Consider the following 23169-nt stretch of genomic DNA (forward strand, 5'->3'; position numbering starts at 1 on the left):
GTGCGGGATTACTGGTGATGTAATGTTCTTAGTACTCATCATATTTTCTAAAATTTCTATAGTGGTGCTGCTGCTGCTTCTAAGTCACTTCAGTCGTGTCCGACGCTGTGCGACCCCATAGACGGCAGCCCATCAGGCTCCCCAATCCCTGGGATTCTCCAGGCAAGAACACTGGAGTGGGTTGCCATTTCCTTCTCCAATGCATGAAAGTGAAAAGTGAAAGTGAAAAGTCGCTCGTTGTGCCCAACTCTTAGCGACCCCATGGACTGCAGCCCACCAGGCTCCTCCGTCCATGGGATTTTCCAGGAAAGAGTACTGGAGTGGAGTGTCATTGCCTTTATTTTATAAACGGCTTCATATAACATTATTTTGGAAGGAAAACACAAGCCTAAATTATCCCATGGAGGCCCCAAAACATAGTGTTAAGAGCACAGAGGCAGAAAGCCTAGATTCAGATATGTCCTCCATTACCTGGATGGCCTTCAGTAGGTTACTTAGCTTCTCTGAGCCATTCTGGTCTGGAACACCAGGACGCAAATGATCCCCATCTCATGGGCCTGTTGGAGGATGAGAGGACAAAATGCATGAGACATAGTGTCTGGCTAATGACATATAAACTTTCAAATTATGTGATATATATATATATATATATAATACATATATATGAAACGGGAGGTTATATAAAACTATTCGTCATAATGAGCAAGTCCAGATTCTCATGAAGACCAGAGGGGAGGTGTAATCCAGGAGAAAGAGAAAGCTCTGTCCTTGCCTTGGGGTAGTATGTACCTCAGTCTATCCAGTAACAACAGAGGTTATCAAGGAGGAACCCAGGTCTGTGTTTATGGAGGCCAGGATGCTGCCAAGTTTATATATATATATATTTGTGTGAGATGGGCTTCCCTGGTGGCTCAGCAGTAAAGAATCCGCCTGCAATGCAGGAGTTGTGTGAGACACGGGTTCTATCCCTGGGTTGGGAAGAACCCCTGGAGGAGGGCATGGCAACCCACCCCAGTATTCTTGCTTGGAGAATCCCCCTCATAGACAGTGGAACCTACAGTTCATAGGGTTGCAAAGAGTCGGACACAACTGGGGTGACTGAGCACGCGTTCATAGCACATGCATGAGATGGGACCGGGTGGGTCGGGGTTAATTGGGGCCGTCCCCAAACCCCTCAAGGCAGGGCACCCAGCACCTGGCTGCCTGAGACTTCTGTGGCTGGCGTCTTTGACCTCTTGTGCCCCTCCTAGGCTCCTTAATACCACTGCCATGTGGAAGTTCTTACCAGGGGCCATTCTGCAGGTGGAAGCCGTGGTTGTCCATCTCGGCAAACTTTTCAGTTAGTCTCTAAGTTTAGAGTGATCAGATTACTAGGCAGTGTGCCAGGGATTTTCACCAGAGTCTTGCCTTGCAGATGTGCTGGGGTCCCAGCTGCCAGCACCATAAAGCACTGATAAGGGTGGGTGGGGGTGATAGTGGTCAGTGGATAAATTTAACCCAGAGTTTCTCAAAACTGTTTTTTCTGAACAAATGTTTCTGAGCCTCTAATGGGCTAATATATGATGCTTTTTAGAAAGGAACAATGAAGTAGAGGGCGTCCCTGGTGGCTCAGAGGTAAGAATCTGTCTGCAGTCCTGGAGACTTGCAGGAAGATGCCACTTTGATCCCTGGGTCAGGAAGATCCCCTGATGTAGGAAATGGCAACCCACTCCAGTATTCTTGCCTGAAGAATCCCATAGACAGAGGAGCCAGGTGGGCGACAGTACATGGGATAACGAAGAGCTGGACACAACTGAGTGACTGAGTATGCACACACAGTGTGGTGTGCAGTGTTTCCCAAACTAATGGCCCACAGAATCCCTTCTTCAGGGGCTGGGGTGTCATAGGACATATGTCAGGAAGCAGTATCTTTGGAATGACCAAGTATGGAGGGTATGATTTAGATTCTTAAAGCTTCCAGTCCTCTGTAAACACTGACCTGCTTCCTCCTTGGTTACCCTACCCTCCTTGCTGTTGGGTAGACTGAGGGACATGCCACTGCGAGGTAAGGACAACTTTCTCTTTCTTTCTGGAATTCAGCATCGCCCCCAACCCCCGCCCCTACACTGCCAGGCTTTGAGTAGTTAGAATCGCATCACCCCCACGCCACCAGGCTTTGAGTAGTTTGAATTGCCCAGCTAGATGAATAGTTTTATTCAACATAAGATCAGGAGCAACTCGTGAATTTTTCCTGCCATTTCAAGTATTTACCATTTTCAAAATTTGGAGATTAGAAGAATTGAGTATCTCTTTTGTGTCAGGCATTGTGTCCCAGAGCTAAACAAGATGAACGCAGCCCCTGCCCTCATGATGTCTGCAGTCAGGGGTGAAGAAGGACAGTGGATTGATGGATGGAGAGATGGAGAGATGGATAGAAAGTCCTGGATGCCCCTGAGTTCTGACAGGGGCATGCCCTGGGGACACTATCTTCAGAAGTGACCTTTAAGTTGAGATCGGCAGGAAGAGTGGGTTAATAGGCTGTTAGAAAGTAACACAGCGTAGGACACCACAGGGTCAAATGAAGACTTCCTTTCCTCCCATCGTGAGAAACCAGGGGTGACTGGCTGAACTTTCACAGTGCATGTGACCTTCAGAGTCCTCTGAGGTTAGCCTCAAAATGTGAGCAGAGCCTGTGTGTGAGGAGCACAGTCTGAATTTCCTGCCCATCTGTCCTGCAGCAGTGACAGGCTGGGGTCCCCACCCAGCTCTCCTGGCTGTGGGCTCCGGGTCTGTCAGACTGCACTTGGAGCTGGCCTCACTCCTGTTCCCAGACCCATCTGAGCACAGCGCAGGTGTGCAGGGTTTGCCACCTCTGCCAAGGTCAGTGCCTCTGTGCTGGGGGTGAGGGAGGGGTCTGGACACCTGGACTGCGGGCGGCCCTGCTGCCTCTGTGTGTAACTTGGTTTGGGGCTTCATGTAGGTCGTGATTTACTTGTCTCTGGTCTTTCTTGGAGCCCTGCCCCTCTCAGGCAGTCCTCTTTCTGCTTTGGAAGCCTCTGGAAGAGCCCTTGGGCAAGGACTCCAGGCTGTCTTGACACCCATCACCTTCCTCTCCTCCAGGATGGCACCTCTGGGGCTTTTCACCCTGGGACTGCCCCCCAACCATCTTGGTTACCCCCAGGAAAGGGTGCAGGACCAGGTCAGGGAGATCTGGGGGAAGAGGGCAGAGAAGGGTCCGGGTGGAGGGAAGTTCCCCCAGTTGGTGTTCCTTGGGTTGTACCTGTGTTCCCCACAGAACACTCCATTCATTCATTAATACATTTGTTCCCTCACTCACCAGATGTTCATTTGCCCTTAACTGTACCAGATCAATCCCTGGCTCGGCAAGATCCCCTGGAGGAGGGCATGGCAACCATTCCACTATTCTTGCCTGGGAAACCCCATGAACAGAGGAGCCTGGTGGGCTATAGTCCATGGGGTCGCAAAAGAATCGGACGTGACTTAGTGACTAAACAATAACAACTGAGATAGCAAAAGCAGTTTTTTTGTGTTTATTTTAAGGTGGAGTCCCTCCTACCCGCCCTCCCCAGCCCCATCACAACCATCTGTCTTTGTGCCCCGACCTGCTCAAACTGGGCAGTCCACCTTCTGGGAGGGCAGACAAAAGCTCCTCAGGTGATAAAGGTCTAGGGAGGGAGAGTTTCAGGAAGCCTCTGCCTGCCCCTCTGCCCTGCCCCTTCTCAGTGTGGCTTTTGTGCCGGCCACACTGATGCTGCCCCTGGCCCCACCATGAGCAGGGTCACCCTGCCTGGCCGGTTCCTGTCCCCTTTCCGCCCTTACCAGCAGCTGCCTGCCTGCCTGCCAAGTGCCTGCCTAATCCAGGAGCGCTTCCTGAGCCGCCCCTCGCTGGCTGCTCTTTTGTTTCTGGAATTCAGGCGGCTCAGCAGAGGGGCTGGCTTCGTGCACCCAGCTGCTTCGAGCTGCCTTAGGTCAAGAGTGCTCTGGGAGGAATGTGATCCTTAGAGCAAAGCCCTTGTAATGGATGCCTTCCCCCCCTCCCCAGCGCCCCACCCCCCCTCACAATTGGGTTAGGGGAATAATTGGCCTGACTCTCAACTAAACGGGGTAGGCATGCTGGCGTCCTGGTTTGTTGTTCATTTCCCAAAGAATCACCCTGCTCTGAGGTGCTGAGCAGAAGCGAAGGCTCAGAGTCCTAATTTCCTTTGGCTCTCAGTCTCTGCAGAGCACGTGGAGGCAGGCTGCTTTCTCTGCATCGCCACCCGCCTCTCCCCACCCTAGCCCAGCTATAAACCCTCAGGTAGAATGTCTCCTTCAGCAGGACAAATCAAGTTCCTTTGAGAGCCCGACAGAGGCAGATAAGCTCAACTTATCTGAAGGTTGATTGCCCAGTTTGAGGGAAAGGCAGGCCTAAGTGCTGTTAAGTGCCACACGCTTTACATTATGACAGCGTGACCTCCTTTTCAGGTGAGGACACTGGGGTTCAGAATTCACATGTCCAGGGTTAGTAAATAGTGGCGGTGAGATTCCACCCCAGAATTGCCTAACGTTCCAATCTGTGCCAGGCTGTTCCTCTAAAGGTGGAGGAGTGTGTTTGGAACAGGGAGGGATGTCCTTGTGTTCGTTCTTATTTTTTAACTGACTTGGCATTTTCAGGCAGTTTTAGGTTTGCAGCGTATTGAACAGAAGATAGAGATTTCCCGTGTACCCCGCCTCCCGTCCGCATCCACAGCCTCCTCCACTATCAGCAACCACCACCCCCCCCAGAAGTGTCCGTTTGTTAACAGTGAACCTACAAATCCTCACCTGAATTCTGGAAACAAAAGAGCAGCCAGCGAGGGGTGGCTCGGGAAGCGCTCCTGTAGTGAACCCGCATGAACACAGTACCCCGAGACCAGTTTACACTGGGGTTCATTCTTGGTGGTGTGCATTCAGAGTTTGGACAAATGTGGAATGAATGACCTGTCTCCACCATTATAGTGCCATACCGAGTCGTTTAACTGCCCTCAAAGTCCTCTGTGCTCCCCCTGTTCATTTCTCCCCCACCCAGACTCTGGCAGCCACTAATCTGTTCTTCGCTTTCTCCATAGTTTTTCCTAGTCCAGATTGTCATATAGTTGGAATCATAGTATGTAGGTTTTTCAGATTGCCTTCTTTCACTTAGTAACATGCATGTATGTTTCCTCCTTGCCTTCTGATGGATGTTCATTCCTTTTTTTAACTTATGGAGAGAATTTTTGTTTGAGCACCTGCCCCTGTGCCAGGCTTTGGGCAGTTGGTATTGGCAGGGTGGATGTGGCTCCTGCTGTTTGCAGCTAGAGTTTAGCAGGAAGAGATACGTAAATAAGTAAATATCTGGCCTTGAAGAACAGCGTGCTAACAAGGGGCACCTGATTTAGAATGATGAGGGATCAGAGAAAGCCTCTCTTTAGAAGTGACAATTAAACCTGTGTCTGAGGGACAAGCAGAAGTGGAGCTGGGGAGCATCACAGACAGCTGTTCTCCTTCCTAGAAGCCTGCACACCCTTGAGAACAGCCTTTTCCATGAAGCCCTACCTGCTGACTCCTTCTTGAGCTATTTTTGCCTGTTCCAAAGGTCCACAGCTGTTTTATGTACCGATAGCTTCCTCAGAGAATCTGCTCAAGCCAGTGGGCTCTTTCTGCAGGAGGGAGTGCAGAGGAAAGACGTACAGCATCTTGCTTTGAGCTTTTCCTACACAAGGGAAAATGCAGAGGATGGGAGTGAAGCTCTGTCAGGCTGAGCTAAAACCAGAGAGAAGTCAGGACATCGCATATCTCACTTCTTGTATTTGGAGCCTTTGAACCGCCTGGATGAGTGCAGTGCAACCCAGGCCAAAGGTCACTGCGCTAATTTCCGGCAGCTGTTGCCTATGGAACACAAAGTATCTGAGATTGTTGTTGCTTCTTGTCAAGAGCCTTAGAACCCTCTGCTTAGAGGAAATACACAAATAGGCTGCAAGCTTGTGGGGGCTACTGGAGGGTGGGGAGGGGGTCCTGGTGATGAGAGGGCTGCAGCCACAAATTGGCTGCTGCTACCAGCTGTCTGGCTATGAGCCAGGGTGAGACTGACTGAGAGATCTTCCCTGCAAGGCCACTCTGCTCTAAACCCTTCACTGTCATTGCCCTGCTCCAAACCCTTCACTGGCTCCCATTGCCCACAGGGCAGGCGGGATATCTTACCTGTTAAGTCCCTTCAGTCGTGTCCAACTCTTTTGCGACCCCATGGACTGTAGCCTGCCAGGCTCCTCTGTCCGTAGGATTTTCTAGGCAAGAATACTGAAGTGGGTTGCCATGCCCTCCTCCAAGGGATCTTCCCAACCCAGGGATTGAACCTGTGTCTCTTACGTCTCCTGCATTGACAGGTGGGTTCTTTACCATCTTAGCAGGACATACAGACTGAGACCCTGTCCACCCTTACAACCTGCTTTGTTCAAGCATACTCTCCTTCTGTGGCTGTTCCAAGGGCTCCAGCTTCCCCAGACGGGACACCAGTGTGGCCTTGCAGGTGCTGTGTTTCTAGCTGAACTTACTTTTCCCCTTCATCTTCAACAGGTTAGTTCCTAGACGTCCGTCCAGAATTTGACTAGACAGATCTCCTTGAGGTTCCCACTGACTTGCTACTCTACACAAGTGGCCACACCTTCCTCTGGGCCTGGGCGTCAGTACTCAACACTGCAGTCCTGCCTTCTTCTCCCTCTCCCTTCCTTCACTCCTTCACCATTTAATTTCAGGCATCTGACCATGTTCTTGTCACACCAGGGCAGTGGCAAAACAAGCAGGAGTAAGAGCAGACCGAGACTTGCACCCTCAAGGAGCTTGAAGTCCCGTGGCGGTAGCATGAATCCGTCAAACAATGAAGATGAAAAATACCCAAAGCAGTCAAATCCTTTCCTTAAAGAAGTGAAGATTTTGTCCATGATTTAAAAAGTCTACACGTAATAAATGCTGGAGAGGATGTGGAGAGAAGGGAACCCTTCTACACTGTTTTGTTTAGTTGCTAAGTCTTTGGGACCCTGTGAACTGTAGCCCCCCACCGGCTCCTCTGTCCATGGGAGTTCCCAGGCAAGAAAACTGGAGTGGGTTGACATTTCCTTCTCCAGGGGTATCTTCCCTACCCAAGGATTGAACCCACATCTCCTGCATTACAGGTGGATTCTTTACCACTGAACCACCAGGGAATGGAATGTAAATTGGTGCAACCACTGTGGAAAACAGTATGGACATTCCCTAAAAAACTAAAAAAAATTGTGATATCATCCAGCAAGCCCATTCCTGGGCATATATCCAGAGAAGATGAAAGTTCTCTCTCTAAAAGATACAAGCACACCAGTGTTCATAGCAGCACAATAGCCAAGACTTGGGAGCAACCTAACTGCATCAGCAGATGAATGGATAAAGAAGATGAACATATATACAGCAGATTATTATTCAGCCATAAAGAAGAATGAAATAATGCCGTTTGCAGCAGCATGGATAGACAGACCTAGAGACTATCATTATCCTAGAGACTCTACCTGAAGTAAGTCAGGTAGAGAAAGACAAATATGTGGTATCACTTATATGTGGAATCTAAAAATAACACAAATGAATTTATTTATAAAACAGAAACAGACTCACAGATATAAAAAACAAACTTTGTTACCAAAGGGGAAAGGAGGGGTGGATAAATTAGGAATATGGGATTCATAGATAAAGAATAAAGATTTACTGTATAGCACAGGGAACTGTATTCAATATCTTGTAATAACCTATCGTGGAAAAGAATCTGAAAAAATATATATGTTAACTGAATTACTTTGCTGTAACCTAAAATTAACAAAATGTTGTGAATCAACTATACTTCAATTTAAAATGGTTTATTAGGAAAGATTTTCTCTGTGATTTAAAAAAATAATAAAAGGTTGAGGAAAAGGATACATTAAAATTCTTCTAGTCTCAGATCTCATATTTCTTGTTAGTTAAGCCCTGGGGTTATAGGACTTTGTCACACTCAGTTTCTTGTGTTATGTCAGGGACAGGAAATAATTCATCAGGCTTTGGGCGCCTTCCATGATCACAGCTTTAGGGCTACTGAGAGAGTGGTGGTGTGGCCTCAGGTTCTGGGCGAATAAGTCAAGAGAAGAGATCCTAGCATGAAATCTCTCCCAGGCTTCGCTTTCAGAGGACAGATCTCCGCTCCCTCAGGGAAGACGAGCAGCTTTACCAGTATGCTCAGCTTTCCTTTGTAGTGCTGATTCCGGTTTGGGATTCTGCAGTTGCCTTACTCTTTGATGGTCATCTCTTTCCAAAAGGGCCATAAACTCCATTAGAGTGGGGGATGTGTCCATCTGATTTTTTTTTTAATGACAGCTTTATTGAGATATCATTCACATACCATAAAATTCACCCTTTTGAAGTCACATTCAGTTGCTTTTTAGTGTATTCACAGAGTTGTGCAACCATCGACACTATCTAATTTAAGAACATTTTAATCATCCCTAAAAGAACCCTCCACCCCACTCCAGTACTTTTGCCTGGAGAGTCCCAGGGACGGAGGAACCTGGTAGGCTGCTGTCTGTGGGGTCGCAGTGTCGGACATGACTGAAGCAACTTAGCAGCAGCAGCAGCAGTAGCAAAAGAACCCTCATATCCATTAGCAGGTTCCCCCTGCCGTTAACCTTCCCACCTGTCCCCAGCTTCCAGCTATCGCTAATCAACTTTCTGTTTGTACGGATTTGAATTCCAGGGTCCAAGAGTGGGCTCTTGTCTGACACTCGGAAGCGAATTGTCCGAGGAGACACATGTCCTTACAAAGCAAAAAACTTTATTGGGAAGGGGCACCCAGGCAGAGAACAGTGGGGCAGAGGGCAGAGGCTTCCTCTGCCTCGTGGCTCACAGTCCCAGTCCTTATGGTAATGGGATTAGTTTACCAGGTTGTCTGTGGCCAGTCATCTTGCTTGTGCCCACTTTTGGTCTGACTAGGGTCCTTCTGATGGTGCCAGGATCTCTCTGCCAAGAGAGGATTTCTGGGAGGTTGGCAGGACATATTATGGGTTGGTGACTCCTCTCTCCTTTTCAGTTCAGTTCAGTCGCTCAGTCGTGTCCGACTCTCCGCGACCCCATGAATCACAGCACGCCAGGCCTCCCTGTCCATCACCAACTCCCGGAGTTCACTCAAACTTATGTCCACAGAGTCGGTGATGCCATCCAGCCATCTCATTCTCTGTCATCCCCTTCTCCTCCTGCCCCCAACCTTTCCCAGCACAAGAGTCTTTTCCAGTGAGTCAACTCTTCGCATGAGGTGGCCAAAGTATTGGAGTTTCAGCTTTAGCATCAGTCCTTCCAATGAACACCCAGGATTGATCTCCTTTAGAATGGACTGGTTGGATCTCCTTGCAGTCCAAGGGACTCTCAAGAGTCTTCTCCACCACCATAGTTCAAAAGCATCAATTCTTCGGCTTTCTTCACAGTCCAACTCTCACATCCATACATGACCACGGGAAAACCATAGCCTTGACTAGACGGACCTTTGTTGGCAAAGTAATGTCTCTGCTTTTTAATATACTATCAAGGTTGGTCATAACTTTCCTTCCAAGGAGTAAGTGTGCCCCTCCCAAATTTTCCTGGTTAGTTTTCAGTGGCAGCACCGTGTTCCTTATGGGGATCTCTGAACTCCTGTTGTCAGACAGCTCATGCAAGTGGTTATTACCATGCCTGACCCAGGCAGACAGTTTTGGTCAACAGTTCCCTAACAGATTTTCCTGTGCTGCACATTTCATATAAAGAGAGCCCTATGATATGTGGCCTTTTATGACTGGATTTTTTTTCACTTAATGTTCTCAAGGTTCATCCAAGTTGTAACACATACCAGTATTTCATTCCTTTTTGTGGAATAATAATATTCCATGGGGTGGGTATATCATATATTTCCATTCATCAGTTCGTGGACATTTGGGTTGTTTTCATTTGGGGGCTATTATGAATGATGCTGCTATGAACATTCCAGTTCAAGTTTCTGTGTGGTCATCTGTTTCCATTTCTCTTGAGTGTACACCAAGGATTCGAATTGCTAGGTCATGCGGTAACCCTTTTACATTTTGAGGAGCTGCCAAATCATTTTCCACAGTGGCTGCACCATTTTTCTTTAACACCAGCAGTGTATGAGGGTTCCAGTTTGTTCTAATTTGTTCACATTCTCACCAGCATGTGTTTATTTTCTGTTTTTGTTTTTATAATAGCCATTCCCATGGATGTGAAGTGGTATCTGATTGTGGTTTTGATTTGCATTTTCCTAAAGATTAGTAATGTTGAGCATCTTTTCATGTGCTTATTGGCAATTTCTATACCTTCTTTGAAGAAATATCTGTTCAGTCATTTGCCCATTTTTAAATTGGGTTGGTCTTTTTATTGAAGATTTGTAAGAGTTCTTTGTATATTCTGAATTAGAGTCTCTTACTGATCTATGATTTCCAAATATTTTCTCTCATCCCGTGGGTTATCTTTTCATTTTCTTGATGATGTCTTTTGAAAGTTTTAGATTTTGAAGTCTGACTTATGCAGTTTTTTCTTTTTTTTTTGTTCCTTCTGTTTTGGATGTCATATCAAAGAAACCACTGCCTAACCTAATCATAAAGATTTGCTCCTTTTTTTTTAAGAGTTTTACAGTTTTAATCTTAAATTCATGTCTGTGTCTGTCTCATTCCTGATTGTACCCCCTCTGCTTAGAATAATGCCTGATATGTAGAAGGTACTTGATACTTATTGAGTGAAATGAATGAATTGATATCTCTTAAATGAGTGAATGAACAGATACCTCCTTGTCCCAAAGCTGTTGCTATTCACAGCCCCCGGGTTAAGAGAGGGTGTTAGGCAGGGGAGGGTCACCAGTTTGTTTTAATCTCATCCCCCAGTTAACCTGCCCTGAGTGAGCACTCATAATTCCTTTTCTGCAGCTTCTTCTTTATGTTTTTCCTGGATTTTTGCTTATTTTTTGTTCCCCCTTTTGACAAAATGTTGCTAAGACATTTCCTAAGTAAATTGTGTCTGGTCTGCTTGGTTAAATGTATGGTAGAGGTATAAGAAAATTTTTTCATGCATCAAAATCTTGGGTGACATAGTTTTCTTGTTGCATTTACTTGTGTTAGACTGATAAATTCAGATGACACAGTAGAATATAAATTACAAAGGAAGAGTTACCTCCTCAGGGGACATATGATGGCTGGAACTTACTTTTGGAAAAAGTGTGTATATAGAGAAAGAAAAAGTAAGATAACACCTAATGAATCTGGGTGAAGGCTATTTGGAGTTCTCTGTACTCTAGTTTTTATTAGGCTGGGCCAGGTCTGAGTTGTGGCACTAAGGGTCTCTGATCTTCATTGTGTCATGCAGGATGTTGTAGTTGTGGCATTTAAGATCTTTGGTTGTGGCATGTGAAGTCTTTGTTGTGGCGTGTGGGATCTAGTTCCCTGACCAAGGATTGAACCTGGCCCCCCTGCATTGAGAGCGTGGAGTCTTAACCACTGGACCACCAGGGAAGTCCTTATGCTCAAAATTGACAACTTTTCTTACACTGAATTTTTTTCAAAGAAGTGTTTCTCACAATCCCACCCATAGAGGGAATTGAGCCGAGGACCCTGAGAGGCTGCTGGGTGCTCGGTGCTTTACATCCGTTTTTCATTTAATCCTCAGCTGCTGGAAAGGAAGCCAAGGTGAAGGTCGGCTGACCAAGGTCATACAACCTGGTTGAGTGGAAAAACCTGAATTTGGACTTGGGACTCCAACTTAAGTCCTCCTGTGTGCTTTATGGCCTTGTGCATCTCAGGCAGTCGACCTTTGCTGGGAATGACCAGGCTGCTTCCCTTTTCTCTGTCTTCATGTTCTTGACACTTCACGAGCCTGTGCTCAGCGAGGGTGGGAGGGGGATGGTCTAAGAGTTTCTAGAATAGAGCGACTGCCATCTGGGGCTTGAAGGAAAGCGAAGAGGGAATGGAGGGAATTGATACTCCCTCACCAGCCAACAGGTGGGCCCTGAGGCTCCCGGAGGCAGCCCTGACCCGCCTTCTGCCCTACCTGTTCCAGGAGCTGAAGCTGCCCACCTTCCGAGCCCACTCCCCGCTCCTGAAGAGCCGCCGGTTCTTCGTTGACATCTTGACCCTGCTGAGCAGCCACTGCCAGCTCTGCCCCACTGCCCGGCACCTGGCTGTCTACCTGCTGGATCACTTCCTGGATCGCTATGACATCACCACCTCCAAGCAGCTGTACGCCGTGGCGGTCTCCTGCCTCCTGCTCGCAAGTACGTGGAACCCGCTTCCTTCTCTGTTCCGTGCCCTCCTGTTCCATGAGCCCACATGCACCCGAACTGTTCTACATTTCCGTGGTCTTTTGCATCTTCTGTATTCATACTCAGCTGAATGCGAAGAAGTGAAGTTGCTCAGTCGTGTCCGACTCTTTGCAACGCCATGGAATGGAGCCTGCCGGGCTCCTCCATCCATGGGATTTCCCAGGCAGGAATACTGGAGTGGGTTGCCATTTCCTTCTCCAGGAGATCTTCCTGACCTAGGGATCGAACCTGGGTCTCCCGCACTACAGGGAGACTCTTTACCGACTAAGCTACCAGGGAAGCCCTAGCTGAATGCAAGCTATAGTAATAATAATCAACATGTTCTTTAGCATCTAAAATGTACCAGGCTATAAGGCATAAGGACTTTAGCAACTTGATCTTAAAAGAATCCACATAATGACTCTAGAAGACAGATCTTTGAGTACCTGCATTTCACCGAGGCACAGAGAGGTTAAGAAATTTGCTTGGGTCTATAGCAGATAGGATTTGAACCCAGAAATGCACGATGCCAGAATCTGTGTCTTAACCCCATGTTACCTCCTTTCTGACATAGGGCCTCTGAATGTGCTAAATGGGTGGGTAGGGAACTCTAGCAACCACTGTCCTTAGACGTGTTTAGAAATGTGACTGCTTGTGTGGGGCCCAAGCAGGACCCTTCATACAGTTGTCAGGCCTGGGCACAGGCCTCTTTCAATGATGCCTGACTAAAACACAGCATGGCTTTGACCATCTGTCTTGTCTGCCTAGGTAGGAAATGAACATGCTCCTGGTCTGGTTCAAACACAGTCTGCCATACCATGCTGCCACTTTAAAATCGGCCCCTGGTTTACCGACAGTCTTAAAAGGACCAGCCGTCAGGGTCTGCCTCTCCGACCTCATGCCTTTCTCCTCTTCTATCCCTGGGTTCCAGCCATTCCCCTTGCTCCGCTGTCACAGAGCTTTGCATATGCTGTTTCCTCTGCCCAGAGTCTCCATTCTCTTCCCCTGCCCATCTGGTCTTGGTTAGATGGCACTCGGGCCCTGCGCTTGCATCCCCAAGAAAGCCTTCACCACTGCCTGCAGAGTGAGTGGTACGTATGTAAGGTATCTCTGATGTACAGTTCCATGGCGTCGTGGATTTTTAATTAAAACCCACCTCCCCCACTAAGCAGGCTTCCTTGATGGCTCAGCTGTAAAGAATCTGCCTGCAGTGCAGGAGATTCCGGAGATTCTGGTTCAATTCCTGGGTCGGGAAGAGCCCCTGGAGAAGGGAACGGCTACGTACTCCAGTATTCTTGCCTGGAGAATCCCATAGACAGAGGAACCTGCAGGCGACAGTCCATGGGGTCATAGTCCAGCCTGCAGGTGACAGTCCAAGGGTCAGACAGGACTGAGTGACTGAGCAGCACACCCCCACTAAGCAGTGAGTTTCAGAGGGGACAGGAGCACACTGTAAGGCCTCAGAATAGAGTGTTTGTGGACTAAAGGAAATGAATGGAGCCAAGGGTTCCATTACAGTGGGGCGTCCACACTTCTCCAAGTTGCCCTTAATGCAGAGGAGCAGATACCCCAAAGTGACCAGCTGCAGTCACATTTCCTTGACATCTAATCAGATTTTGCCTTCGTCGCTACATTATGTTATTGTCCTATTTTATTACAGGGGGCCCTTCCCCATTCTTTGATTCCCGCTGATGCTTCAAGAAGACCATGCACATTCTCTCCAGTGGCTTTGTCTGTCCCTGGCGTACTGCTGTGAACCCTTCATCACCATCACCCAGTTCCAAATACATGGCATTAGAGTTTTTAGCATTCTGCCTTGTTTTCCACCCTGGCACCTGCCACCTGCTGTTATCTATAATCCCTGTGCTAGCTTTGGGTTTACAGTCTTCTGATTTGTGATTTTCTCTACCTTGGAGCAGCTGGCTTTCCCCTGTGATATAGGGGAGCCCAGCTTGCTGGGAGACTGGCCTGCTTACTACTTCAAAGTCCCAAATCAGCATGCAACTCTCTTAGGTCTTGAAAGGAGCCGGAGGCTGGCAAGATGGCCCTGTCAGTGGAAGGCAGGACAGGCATCGCATTTCGGGGGGCCCTCGGGGAGTCTGCACTGTGGCCTCTGGCTTGCTGCTGTCTGTGATCTGCTTCGAGGCCCCTGGGGCGGGGGACTTGGATTTCCATGGGGCCACCGAGGCTCCAGTGTCTGTCTGGGGAGCTGGGGCGGGAGGTGTGCATTGGGGACTTCTTTGTGCAGTGGCTGCCATGGCAGAGGGAGGGGGCCTTTCAGACAGAGAGGCAGATCCCACACACACACCCACATGTCTGAGGGCTGCAGCCAGCCTCGAGTGGCAGGAATGGATTTTTCAGGACACCTGCCATATGCTCAGGGACCCCAGGAAAGAAAAGTTTCCATGACAGCCTGAAATCCTATTCATTCCTCCTTCGCCTCTCCCCAGGCCAACTGTCAGCCACAAGGGAGGTCACCTAGCTCAGGAGGTTCTGAGTTCTGCTAATTTTCTAGCAAATAATTAATTCCCAGATAAGAAGGGTGACAGTTCTTGGGTTTTTGCAGCTGCTTCCAGGTAAGGGTCTTGCATAGATGGAATCCTCTCTCCCACACGCAGTTTCTCTGCTCCATAAAACAGGAGCTGGTCAAGGACCCATGTCTCCAGACTGTGGAAGGAGGAAGAAAAGCAAGAGTTTGTGGGCTGTTCCATGGCGGACCAGTGGCAGAGCCGCCCTTTGCCTCTCTACGAGCGAGTTTTATTTATTTATTTTTCATCCCCTGCATTGCTAAATAGATTCTTAACCACTGGACCACCAGGGAAGTCCCTGTATGACCAGGTTAACTTCATTTCCATCCTTAATAGAGGAGAGACTCATGTTGTTGTTGTTCAGTTGCTAAGTCATATCCGACTCTTTTGTGACCCCATAGACTATAGCCCACCAGTCTCCTTTGTCCATGGGATTTCCCAGGCAAGAATACTGGAGTGGGGTGTCATTTCCTCCTTCAGGGGATCTTCCCGACGCAGGGATCAAACTCATGTCTCCTGCATTGGCAGGCAGATTCTTTACCACTGAGCCACCAGGATAGCCTAGAGAGACTCCTTCTGTAAGTATAATCTAGATATAGTGTGCCATAAATTGAATACAGCCACTGTCTTCTGTAATCTTTCATCTTCTATAGCACCCCTCCCCAGCTGTCTTTTGGTTGTTGTTGTTCAATTAAAAGGGCAATTTGACAACACAGAATCCGCACCACTTGCAGGTGAGTTGGCTTTGACAGTGCCACATAATCCTCGTCCTAATGGGATGGCTGCATTGTTTACTGGTCCCTTTCTACACACCCAGCCCTATGCCAGCCACTTCATACACACATCGCTTGGAAGCCTCACAACCAGCCTGTGTAGTTGTGCTGTCATCCGCCCATGCTGTAGGTTCAGAGAGGCCCAAAGTCACACAGTTTGGAATTTTGCTTTGTTTTTTTAAATTGAGGTAGAATTCATATCACAACGTAGAATCTACCGTTTTAACCACTGTAAAGTGTGCAGTTCCATGGCATTTAGTCCACGTACCACTGTTGTACAGCCATCAGCCCTCTCTAGTTCCAGAACAGGTCCATCACTTCGAAAGGTGCCCATGTACCCCATTAAGCAGTTCCCATCCCTTCCCATCCCCAGCCCCTGGCAACCACCAGTCTGTTTTGTGTCTGTATGGAGTTGCCTATTCTGGACATTGCATATGGAAAGGAATCATAAAATGTGTGACCTTTTTATGTCTGGTTTCTTTTACTTTCAGTTTTTAGGATTCATCCATGTTGTAGCATGTATCAGTACTTCAGTACCTCGTTCCTTGTTATGGCTGTATGAATATATACAGCCTTGTATGGATGGACCACAGTTTGTTTATCCATTCACATGTTGATGGACATTTGGGTGGTTTTCACGTTTTGTTTGCTAGGATTAGTGCTGCTGTGAACATTTGCGCACCAATTTTGTTTGAACATTTATTTTCAGTTCTTTTGGGTATCAGCATCGGAGTGGAATTGCTGCCCGTATGTGGTTATTCTGTGTTAAACTTTTGAAGGAAACGAAGTTTTTTGCCTTTGCCTCGTTATTGCCATTCAGAGATGAATGTGTGCTGAGTCCTTATCCCCAGGATATGGACCAGGGAAGGAGAGAAAGGAGAGAGGGAGGGAACGAAAACCAGAAAGGCAAGAGGCGTGACCAGTGGCATTTTGCTAGGATGGCAAGGCCTTAAATGGAGTATAAGATCTTACGATGATGATATAAAAAGTATGAGATGCAGTAAGTCCCCACCGTACGAACGAGTTCCGTTTTGAGAGTGCATTCACAAGTCTAACTTGTTCGTAAGTCCAACAAAGTTAGCCTAGGTACCTGACTAACACAATCTGCTATGTAGTACTCTACTGTAATAAGTTTGTAATACTTTTCATACAAATAACACATAAAAACAAAAGCAAAAAATAAAACATTTTTAATCTTGCAGTACAGTACCTTGAAAAGTACAGTAGTACAGTAGTACAGTACAGCAGCTGGCATACAGGGGCTGGTATCGATCGAACAGGCAAGAAGAGTTACTGACGGGAGAGGGGAGAGGAGGTGGGAGATGGTAGAGCTGAAGGATCGTCAGCAATAGGAGACAGAGCAAGCTGCAGTTTGACTCATGCCTGACATTGACGGAACACACATTTGCATCTTTGAATGTTTGCAACTTGAAGGTTCATATGTAGGAGACTTACTACATATATATATATATAGTTTTTTTTCTTTTTACTCTATGTTTTTATTGTTAAAAAGAATCCAAAAGGAACAAAAGCACCTAGTGTAAAAAAATTAGTTTCTCTCCAAATCCATAGTCCCATTCCAAAAGTTTGGGGTGTATCATTCCAGATCTATATGTACTTATGTATTTTCATAATTGAGAAAATAAACCTATTTTCATTTCTCAGAGTTGGGGAGGGAATGAATCATAGGTTAACAGCTGTATAAACTGCCCAGGAAACAAAATTGCCAGATTTCCTCCCTTCCTCCTTTTATCATTCTTTTTTTTCATTCTTTCTTTCCAGCTAATCCCAATTCCATTATGCTTTCTCTTTCTGTTTTCTTTGATTGTGACTTTCGGACCCCTGCCCCCTCCCTGGGAAAACAAGGTTTCTGAGTGCTGAATTGTCGGTGAACCACATCCTGCCCCTGACTTTTGATTTGTGTAAAGCTGTGGGAACTCAGGGAGATGAGTCCATGTGTTTCTTGGGATGAAATTCTGACTTCCATTTTTTTGTAGCTGAGCCTGAGTCCAGTGCTGGCCTTCATCTCAGCCCTCATCCTTCTCCCCAGGAGAGGGAGGCATCAAGCAGGAGGGTGATCCCATGGTCTCTGCAAGGAAAGGACCCCTCTCTGTCCTTGGGGCTTCCTGCAGGGCAGGCTCCCCTAGCCAGGCCTGAGTCAGTCCTGCAATTCTGTGCTTACCTGTAGTAGGCCCATATCCCTCTGGTAGAGTTTTAAAATTAGCAGTGGTATACTCACTTGTAATAAGATTCAAAGAATAAAAAATCTGTTGCCCATCCCACTGTCCAAAATCACTGCAGATGGTGATTGCAGTCATGAAATTAAGATGCTTGCTCCTTGGAAGAAAAGTTATGATCAACCTAGACAGCGTATTAAAAAGCAGAGACATTACTTTGTCAACACAGGTCCATCTAGTCAAGGCTATGATTTTTCCAGTAGTCGTGTATGGATGTGAGAGTTGGACTATTAAGAAAGCTGAGCGCAGAAGAATTAATGCTTTTGAACTGTGGTGTTGGAGAAGACTCTTGAGAGTCCCTTGGACTGCAAGGAGATCCAACTAGTCCATCCTAAAGGAAATCAGTCCTGGGTGTTCATTGGAAGGACTGATGTTGAAGCTGAAACTCCACTATTTTGGCCACCTGATGTGAAGAGCTGACTTGTTTGAAAAGACCCTGATGTTGGGAAAATTGAGGGCAGGATGAGAAGGGGATGGCAGAGGATGAGATGATTAGATGGCATCACCGACTCAACAGACATGAGTTTGGGTAAACTCAGGGAGTTGGTGATGGACAGGGAGGCCTAGTGTGCTGCGGTTCATGGGGTTGCAAAGAGTTGGACATGACTGGGCAACTGAACTGAACTGAACTGTAGTAGGCCCATCTCCCTCTGGTAGAGTTTTAAAATTAGCAGTGGTACACTCACTTGTAATGAGATTCAAAGAATAAAATTAAAAATCTGTTGTCCATCCCACTCTCCAGAGACAACTTATGGGAACAGTTTCTTATATCTTTGCCCAAAACCGATCGAATCTATTTTCTAGGAATATTCTGTGTATATACAAATGTGCAGTCAGCTTTCATGAGCCAAGATTCCATACTTACTTGCAAATTCACCTGCTCACTGGAATTTATTTGTGACTTCAAAACCAATGCTTCTGGAACTTTGGGGGGCAGCTCTGTGCTTTCTCATTTCAGCTCTCATACTATTAACGAATATCAGGTGGCCTTTTTCGCTCTGTTTAGTGCCATGTTTTCTTATTTTTCTGGTTGTTGGTGATTTTGCTGTGTTAAATGAGCCCCCACTATCATGTTGAACTACGGTATTCTGTTCTTGCGTTTAGGAAGGCTGTGCTCTGTGTTTCTTAGGAGAACATTTGTGTGTTAGGTAAGCTTTGTTCAGGCAAAAGGTATAGTGCTGTTAGTTGTGAGTTCAGTGATCATAAATCAATGATACATTAAATAAAAATACACAGAAAAGGTTACGTAGGGGTTTTTTTTGGCTCCACTGGTTCTTCGTTGCTGCACTCAGGCTTTCTCTAGCTTCTGTGGGTGGGCTTCCTGTTGCCATGGCTTCTCGTTTGGAGCTTGGGCTCAAGGCACATGGGCTCAGTAGTTGTGGCACATGGACATAGCTGCTCCGTGGCGTGTGGAATCTTCTTGGACCAGGGGTTGATTCTTTACCACAGAACCACTAGGGAAGTCCAAAAAAGCTTATGTGTTGATTGATTGTGATCAGACTCACAGGAACCTAACCCTGTATCTTCCCTCTAGGAGCGTGGTTCTGTGTTCACCAGATCAGTGTGCACCGTGAACATCAGAATCAGCTAGATCTGCACATGTGGGTTAACACTGACTGTGCTTTCTCTGTGGTACCTTCAGGAATGTCTTCCCCGCCAGTCTTTGTGGAGGCACCTTGCTCTTTATACTGAGTGCAGAGTTCTCCATGTTATAAACACTGACATCTATAGAATGATTTCTCTGTCAATGCATATTTACAGTCATCCTTTTTTTTTTTTTTTCACACTGCTTTACACAATGTGACAACTGTCCTTTCCCTTGCATCTTTACACACTGAAGTATGTCTGTGGGATAAATGCCCAGAGATGGGATGGCTTTGGTCAGAGGTGTGTGCCTTTAAGATTTTGGTAGGTTGCACTGAAACCAACAGCTGAGGAGATCCTTTTTTTCTTCAGTTGAACTTAGTGTGCAGGAGCCTTTGAAGCCACACTTCCCCACCATCAGAAGGAGAGCCATGTCCCTCCCCAATCCTGGCCGCTCATCACTGTCCACTAGAGCTTCCCAGCGGGGAGTGCATTTGCATCCCGCCTTTCTGCCTTGTCCTGTCCAGGATGCCCAGGTAAAAAATGAGTTCCCACAACAACTGCTTTTAAGGCTTCTTAAGCCAGACATCAATAGCCTCATCTCTTAGTGAAGGTACCAAAAGAAGCACTGCCTCTGGGCCTCCGTAGATTCTAGAAGAGGCCTGTCTTCCTCTCTCTCTCACCCCTCTATCCTTCCCCTCCCCTTCCCCTGCTTTGATTACTTAGCAGCTGAGAAGCAGCTTCTTTGCCAGCGGAGTGGGGGGATGGGGTCTCTCCCTCTGAGATTTTGAGATTTCAGAAACTTGAAAGCAGCCCTAATCCCTCCTGATGTCCCTCCCGGACAGGGATGAAGGAAGATGCCCCAGCTCGCCCTAAAACCAGGGATTCTTGGGACCCCACTGGGGCACCAATCACAGGTTGCTTATGTGCCTGCATGCTCAGTCGTGTTGGAGCAACTTTTGCAACCCTTTGGACTGTAGCCCTCAAAGCTTCTCTGTCCATGGGGTTTTCCAGGCAAAAATACTGGAGTGAGTTGCCATTTCGTCCTCCAGAGGATCTCCCAACCCAGGGATCAAACCTGCATCTCCTATGTCTCAGCAGATGCAAGTGGGGGCAATTTTTCCAGGTAGCCTTGTTTAGGGGTGTGCTTCTGAAAAGTGTGAGACTTATTTATAGGATTAGACTCAAATCTGCAAGGAAACTTGGCTGTCCCTGTTCAGGAAATAATTGAGCACTCCCTGCCTCTCATGCAAGAGTGGTCAGCCCTGTGTTTCCTTCCTGCTATGGTTTCCCATTTCAGAAGTCAGGACGGGTCTTACCTTTGATGCGTGCACTTGATAGGACCAGTGTGCGTTACCTCCTCCAGAAAGCTGCTGCAGTGTCAGTGGTGTGTATTCTAATCTGTAGTATTTCAGTGGTGGACACACAGCACAAGGCGGGCTGGAAACAGCGGTCTGTCATGTGAGGGCCACGCCGAGCAGCTCCAGTGTAACTGTACAGTGAGCGAGGACATGGTGATTTTCCATTTCCTGTTCCTGTTTCTGCAGACCGGCAGGCTTAGAACTATTTGAGGGGAGGGATTCTGTGTGAAGTGCCTGTCAGACAGCTGACGGCTGGAAACCGAGAAATTGCGCCATTTGCCCTAGCCAGTCTAGTGCCCAGACCTGTTTGGCCAAGGCCGGCTGTTCTGGTCTCAGAGATTTTTTGAGGGGAGGGGGAGTCTTGAGCTGCATGAGTTGATTTATCAGGCGGTGTTCAAGAGCCCTTGACCCCACCTGGGTAAAATAATAAAAAAAAAAACCCTGTATTCCGCCTTTGATGTATGCCAGATGCAGCGGTCAACCTCAGGGAGATGGGGTGAACAGCAGGAGTTCACCTGGAAGACTCAGCGGCACATAGTGGGGCACCAAGCAGATCAAGCCCGCATCCTAAGAAAGCAGGCTTCAAGCCAAGCATGGCCAGCAAGTCCAGGGCACATGCCAAGAACAAGCCAGTCACCCTACTGAGAAGATCCAAGTGTCCTTACTGTTAAGGAGAACATTTCGGCTCACACCATGACTAGTGTATTGACGTTGGGCACCCTCTGCTCCTCATGCTATTTGCGGTTTGGCTGCTGGGATCTGGGCATCTTTATTTTCTTATTTACAGTAACCTTCAACCCACCGAGCAGTGAATGCTCGGTGTCTTGCCGTACTTTCTCTGCTCTCACAGCCAGGATTGCATTAATAAGCATCCTCCTGCTAATGCTGAAGGCTTAGAGAGCAGAGTTCAGAGTCCATCATTGGGCCACCAGTTCCCCACACCCAGAGTCTGTCTTCCAGGTTAGAGCCCTTCCCTGCCTTGCCACGGAGACTTGGGCTTTGTGTGGTGGGGTGTCCACACCTCTGGTCACAGCATTCTGCCCTCCATGAGGCACCCACCAATTGCCTGCATTGGTTACAGTAGGACCAGCAAGGCAGCTTTTGGTTCTTTTTTTTTTTTCTCTGCAGTATAATTTCCAGGCTTCCCTGGTGCCTCAGTGGTAAAGAATCCACCTGCCCATGCAGGAGATTCGGGTTTGAACCTTGGTCTGGAAAGATGCCATGGAGCAGCTAAGCCCATGCACCACAACTGAACCCACATTCTGCAAATACTGAAGCCCTCGAGCGCCCTACAGCCTGTGCTCCGCAACAAGAGAAGGCCCCTCAGTGAGAAGCCTGCACACTGCAGATGGAGAGTAGCCCTCAAGGCAGCAAAGACCCAGCACAGCCAAAGAAAAAAATAAATACAGTTATTTTTTAAAAAGAAAAGTATGATTTCCGTTTTTTTTTTGTCTTTTCAGAGAACAGTATTTCTATTTCTTCAGTCTTGAAGGACTCATCTCCTTTCATGGGCTTCAGTGGAGTCATGGCGCAGCACCTGCAGTCTAAATCAGGGTGGTGGTGTTCTGTCCTTCTGCACTTTCTGAGAATGATGCCTGGTTGACTGCTTTGCTGTGAATGGTACTGCTAAGTCACTTCAGTCGTGTCCGACTCTGTGCGAATAGTGTTGTTTCACATACAGCTTGGGACGCACAGAGGCATCGAAAACACTTGCTTCAGAATTGTCATCCCTGATGGCTGCAGCCTCTACGATGTTCTGAATGACAGATTTTTTAAAAAGAAAAAATATTTATTTTTGGCTGCACTGAGTGGCTCAGAGGTTAAAGCATCTGCCTCCAATGCAGGAGACCCAGGTTCGATCCCTGGGTCGGGAAGATCCCCTGGAGAAGGAGATGGTAACCCACTCCAGTATTCTTGCCTGGAGAATCCCATGGACAGAGAAGCCTGGTAGGCTACAGTCCACGGGGTCGCAAAGAGTCGGACACGACTGAGCAACGGAACGGAACTGAACGGAGTCTTTGTTGCTGTGCATGGACTTTCTCTGGTTGCAGCGAGTAGGGGCTGCTATCTAGTTGTGGTGCACAAGCTTCTCACTGAGGTGGCTTCTCCTGTTGCAGACCAAGGGCTCTAGGCTGTGGCCTTCAATAGTTGTGGTGCGTGGGCTTAGTTGCCCCGAGGCATGTGGTATCTTCCTGGACCAGGGGGTGGCAGGGACCAATGTCCTGTGCATTGGGAGGCGGATTCTTAACCACTGGACCTCGAGGGAAGTCTGAACGACAAACTTCTTAATGGCCTTATCCTTGGGCATGCATTGGGCATAGTTGGTGCTGTGAACAGGCTGCACGTGACCAAGGCTTTTTTTCTGTCGGA

General features: G+C 47.5%; 1 protein-coding gene across 3 annotated transcripts in view; it reads left to right on the top strand.

Moving 5' to 3' along the window:
* The window catches only part of CCNJL (cyclin J like), a 66880-nt gene that overhangs the window by 18969 nt on the left and 24742 nt on the right, over positions 1-23169 (top strand). For all 3 annotated transcript variants that reach the window (XM_055429462.2, XM_088838524.1, XM_088838525.1), the window contains one exon: positions 12076-12289. In XM_055429462.2, coding sequence (XP_055285437.2) covers positions 12076-12289 — 214 coding nt within the window. The remainder of the gene's footprint in view (positions 1-12075; positions 12290-23169) is intronic.

This window comes from Moschus berezovskii, chromosome 8 (genome assembly GCF_049115385.1).
Source record: "Moschus berezovskii isolate FMDL1 chromosome 8, NW_MosBer_1.0, whole genome shotgun sequence".
NCBI lineage: Eukaryota > Metazoa > Chordata > Mammalia > Artiodactyla > Moschidae > Moschus > Moschus berezovskii.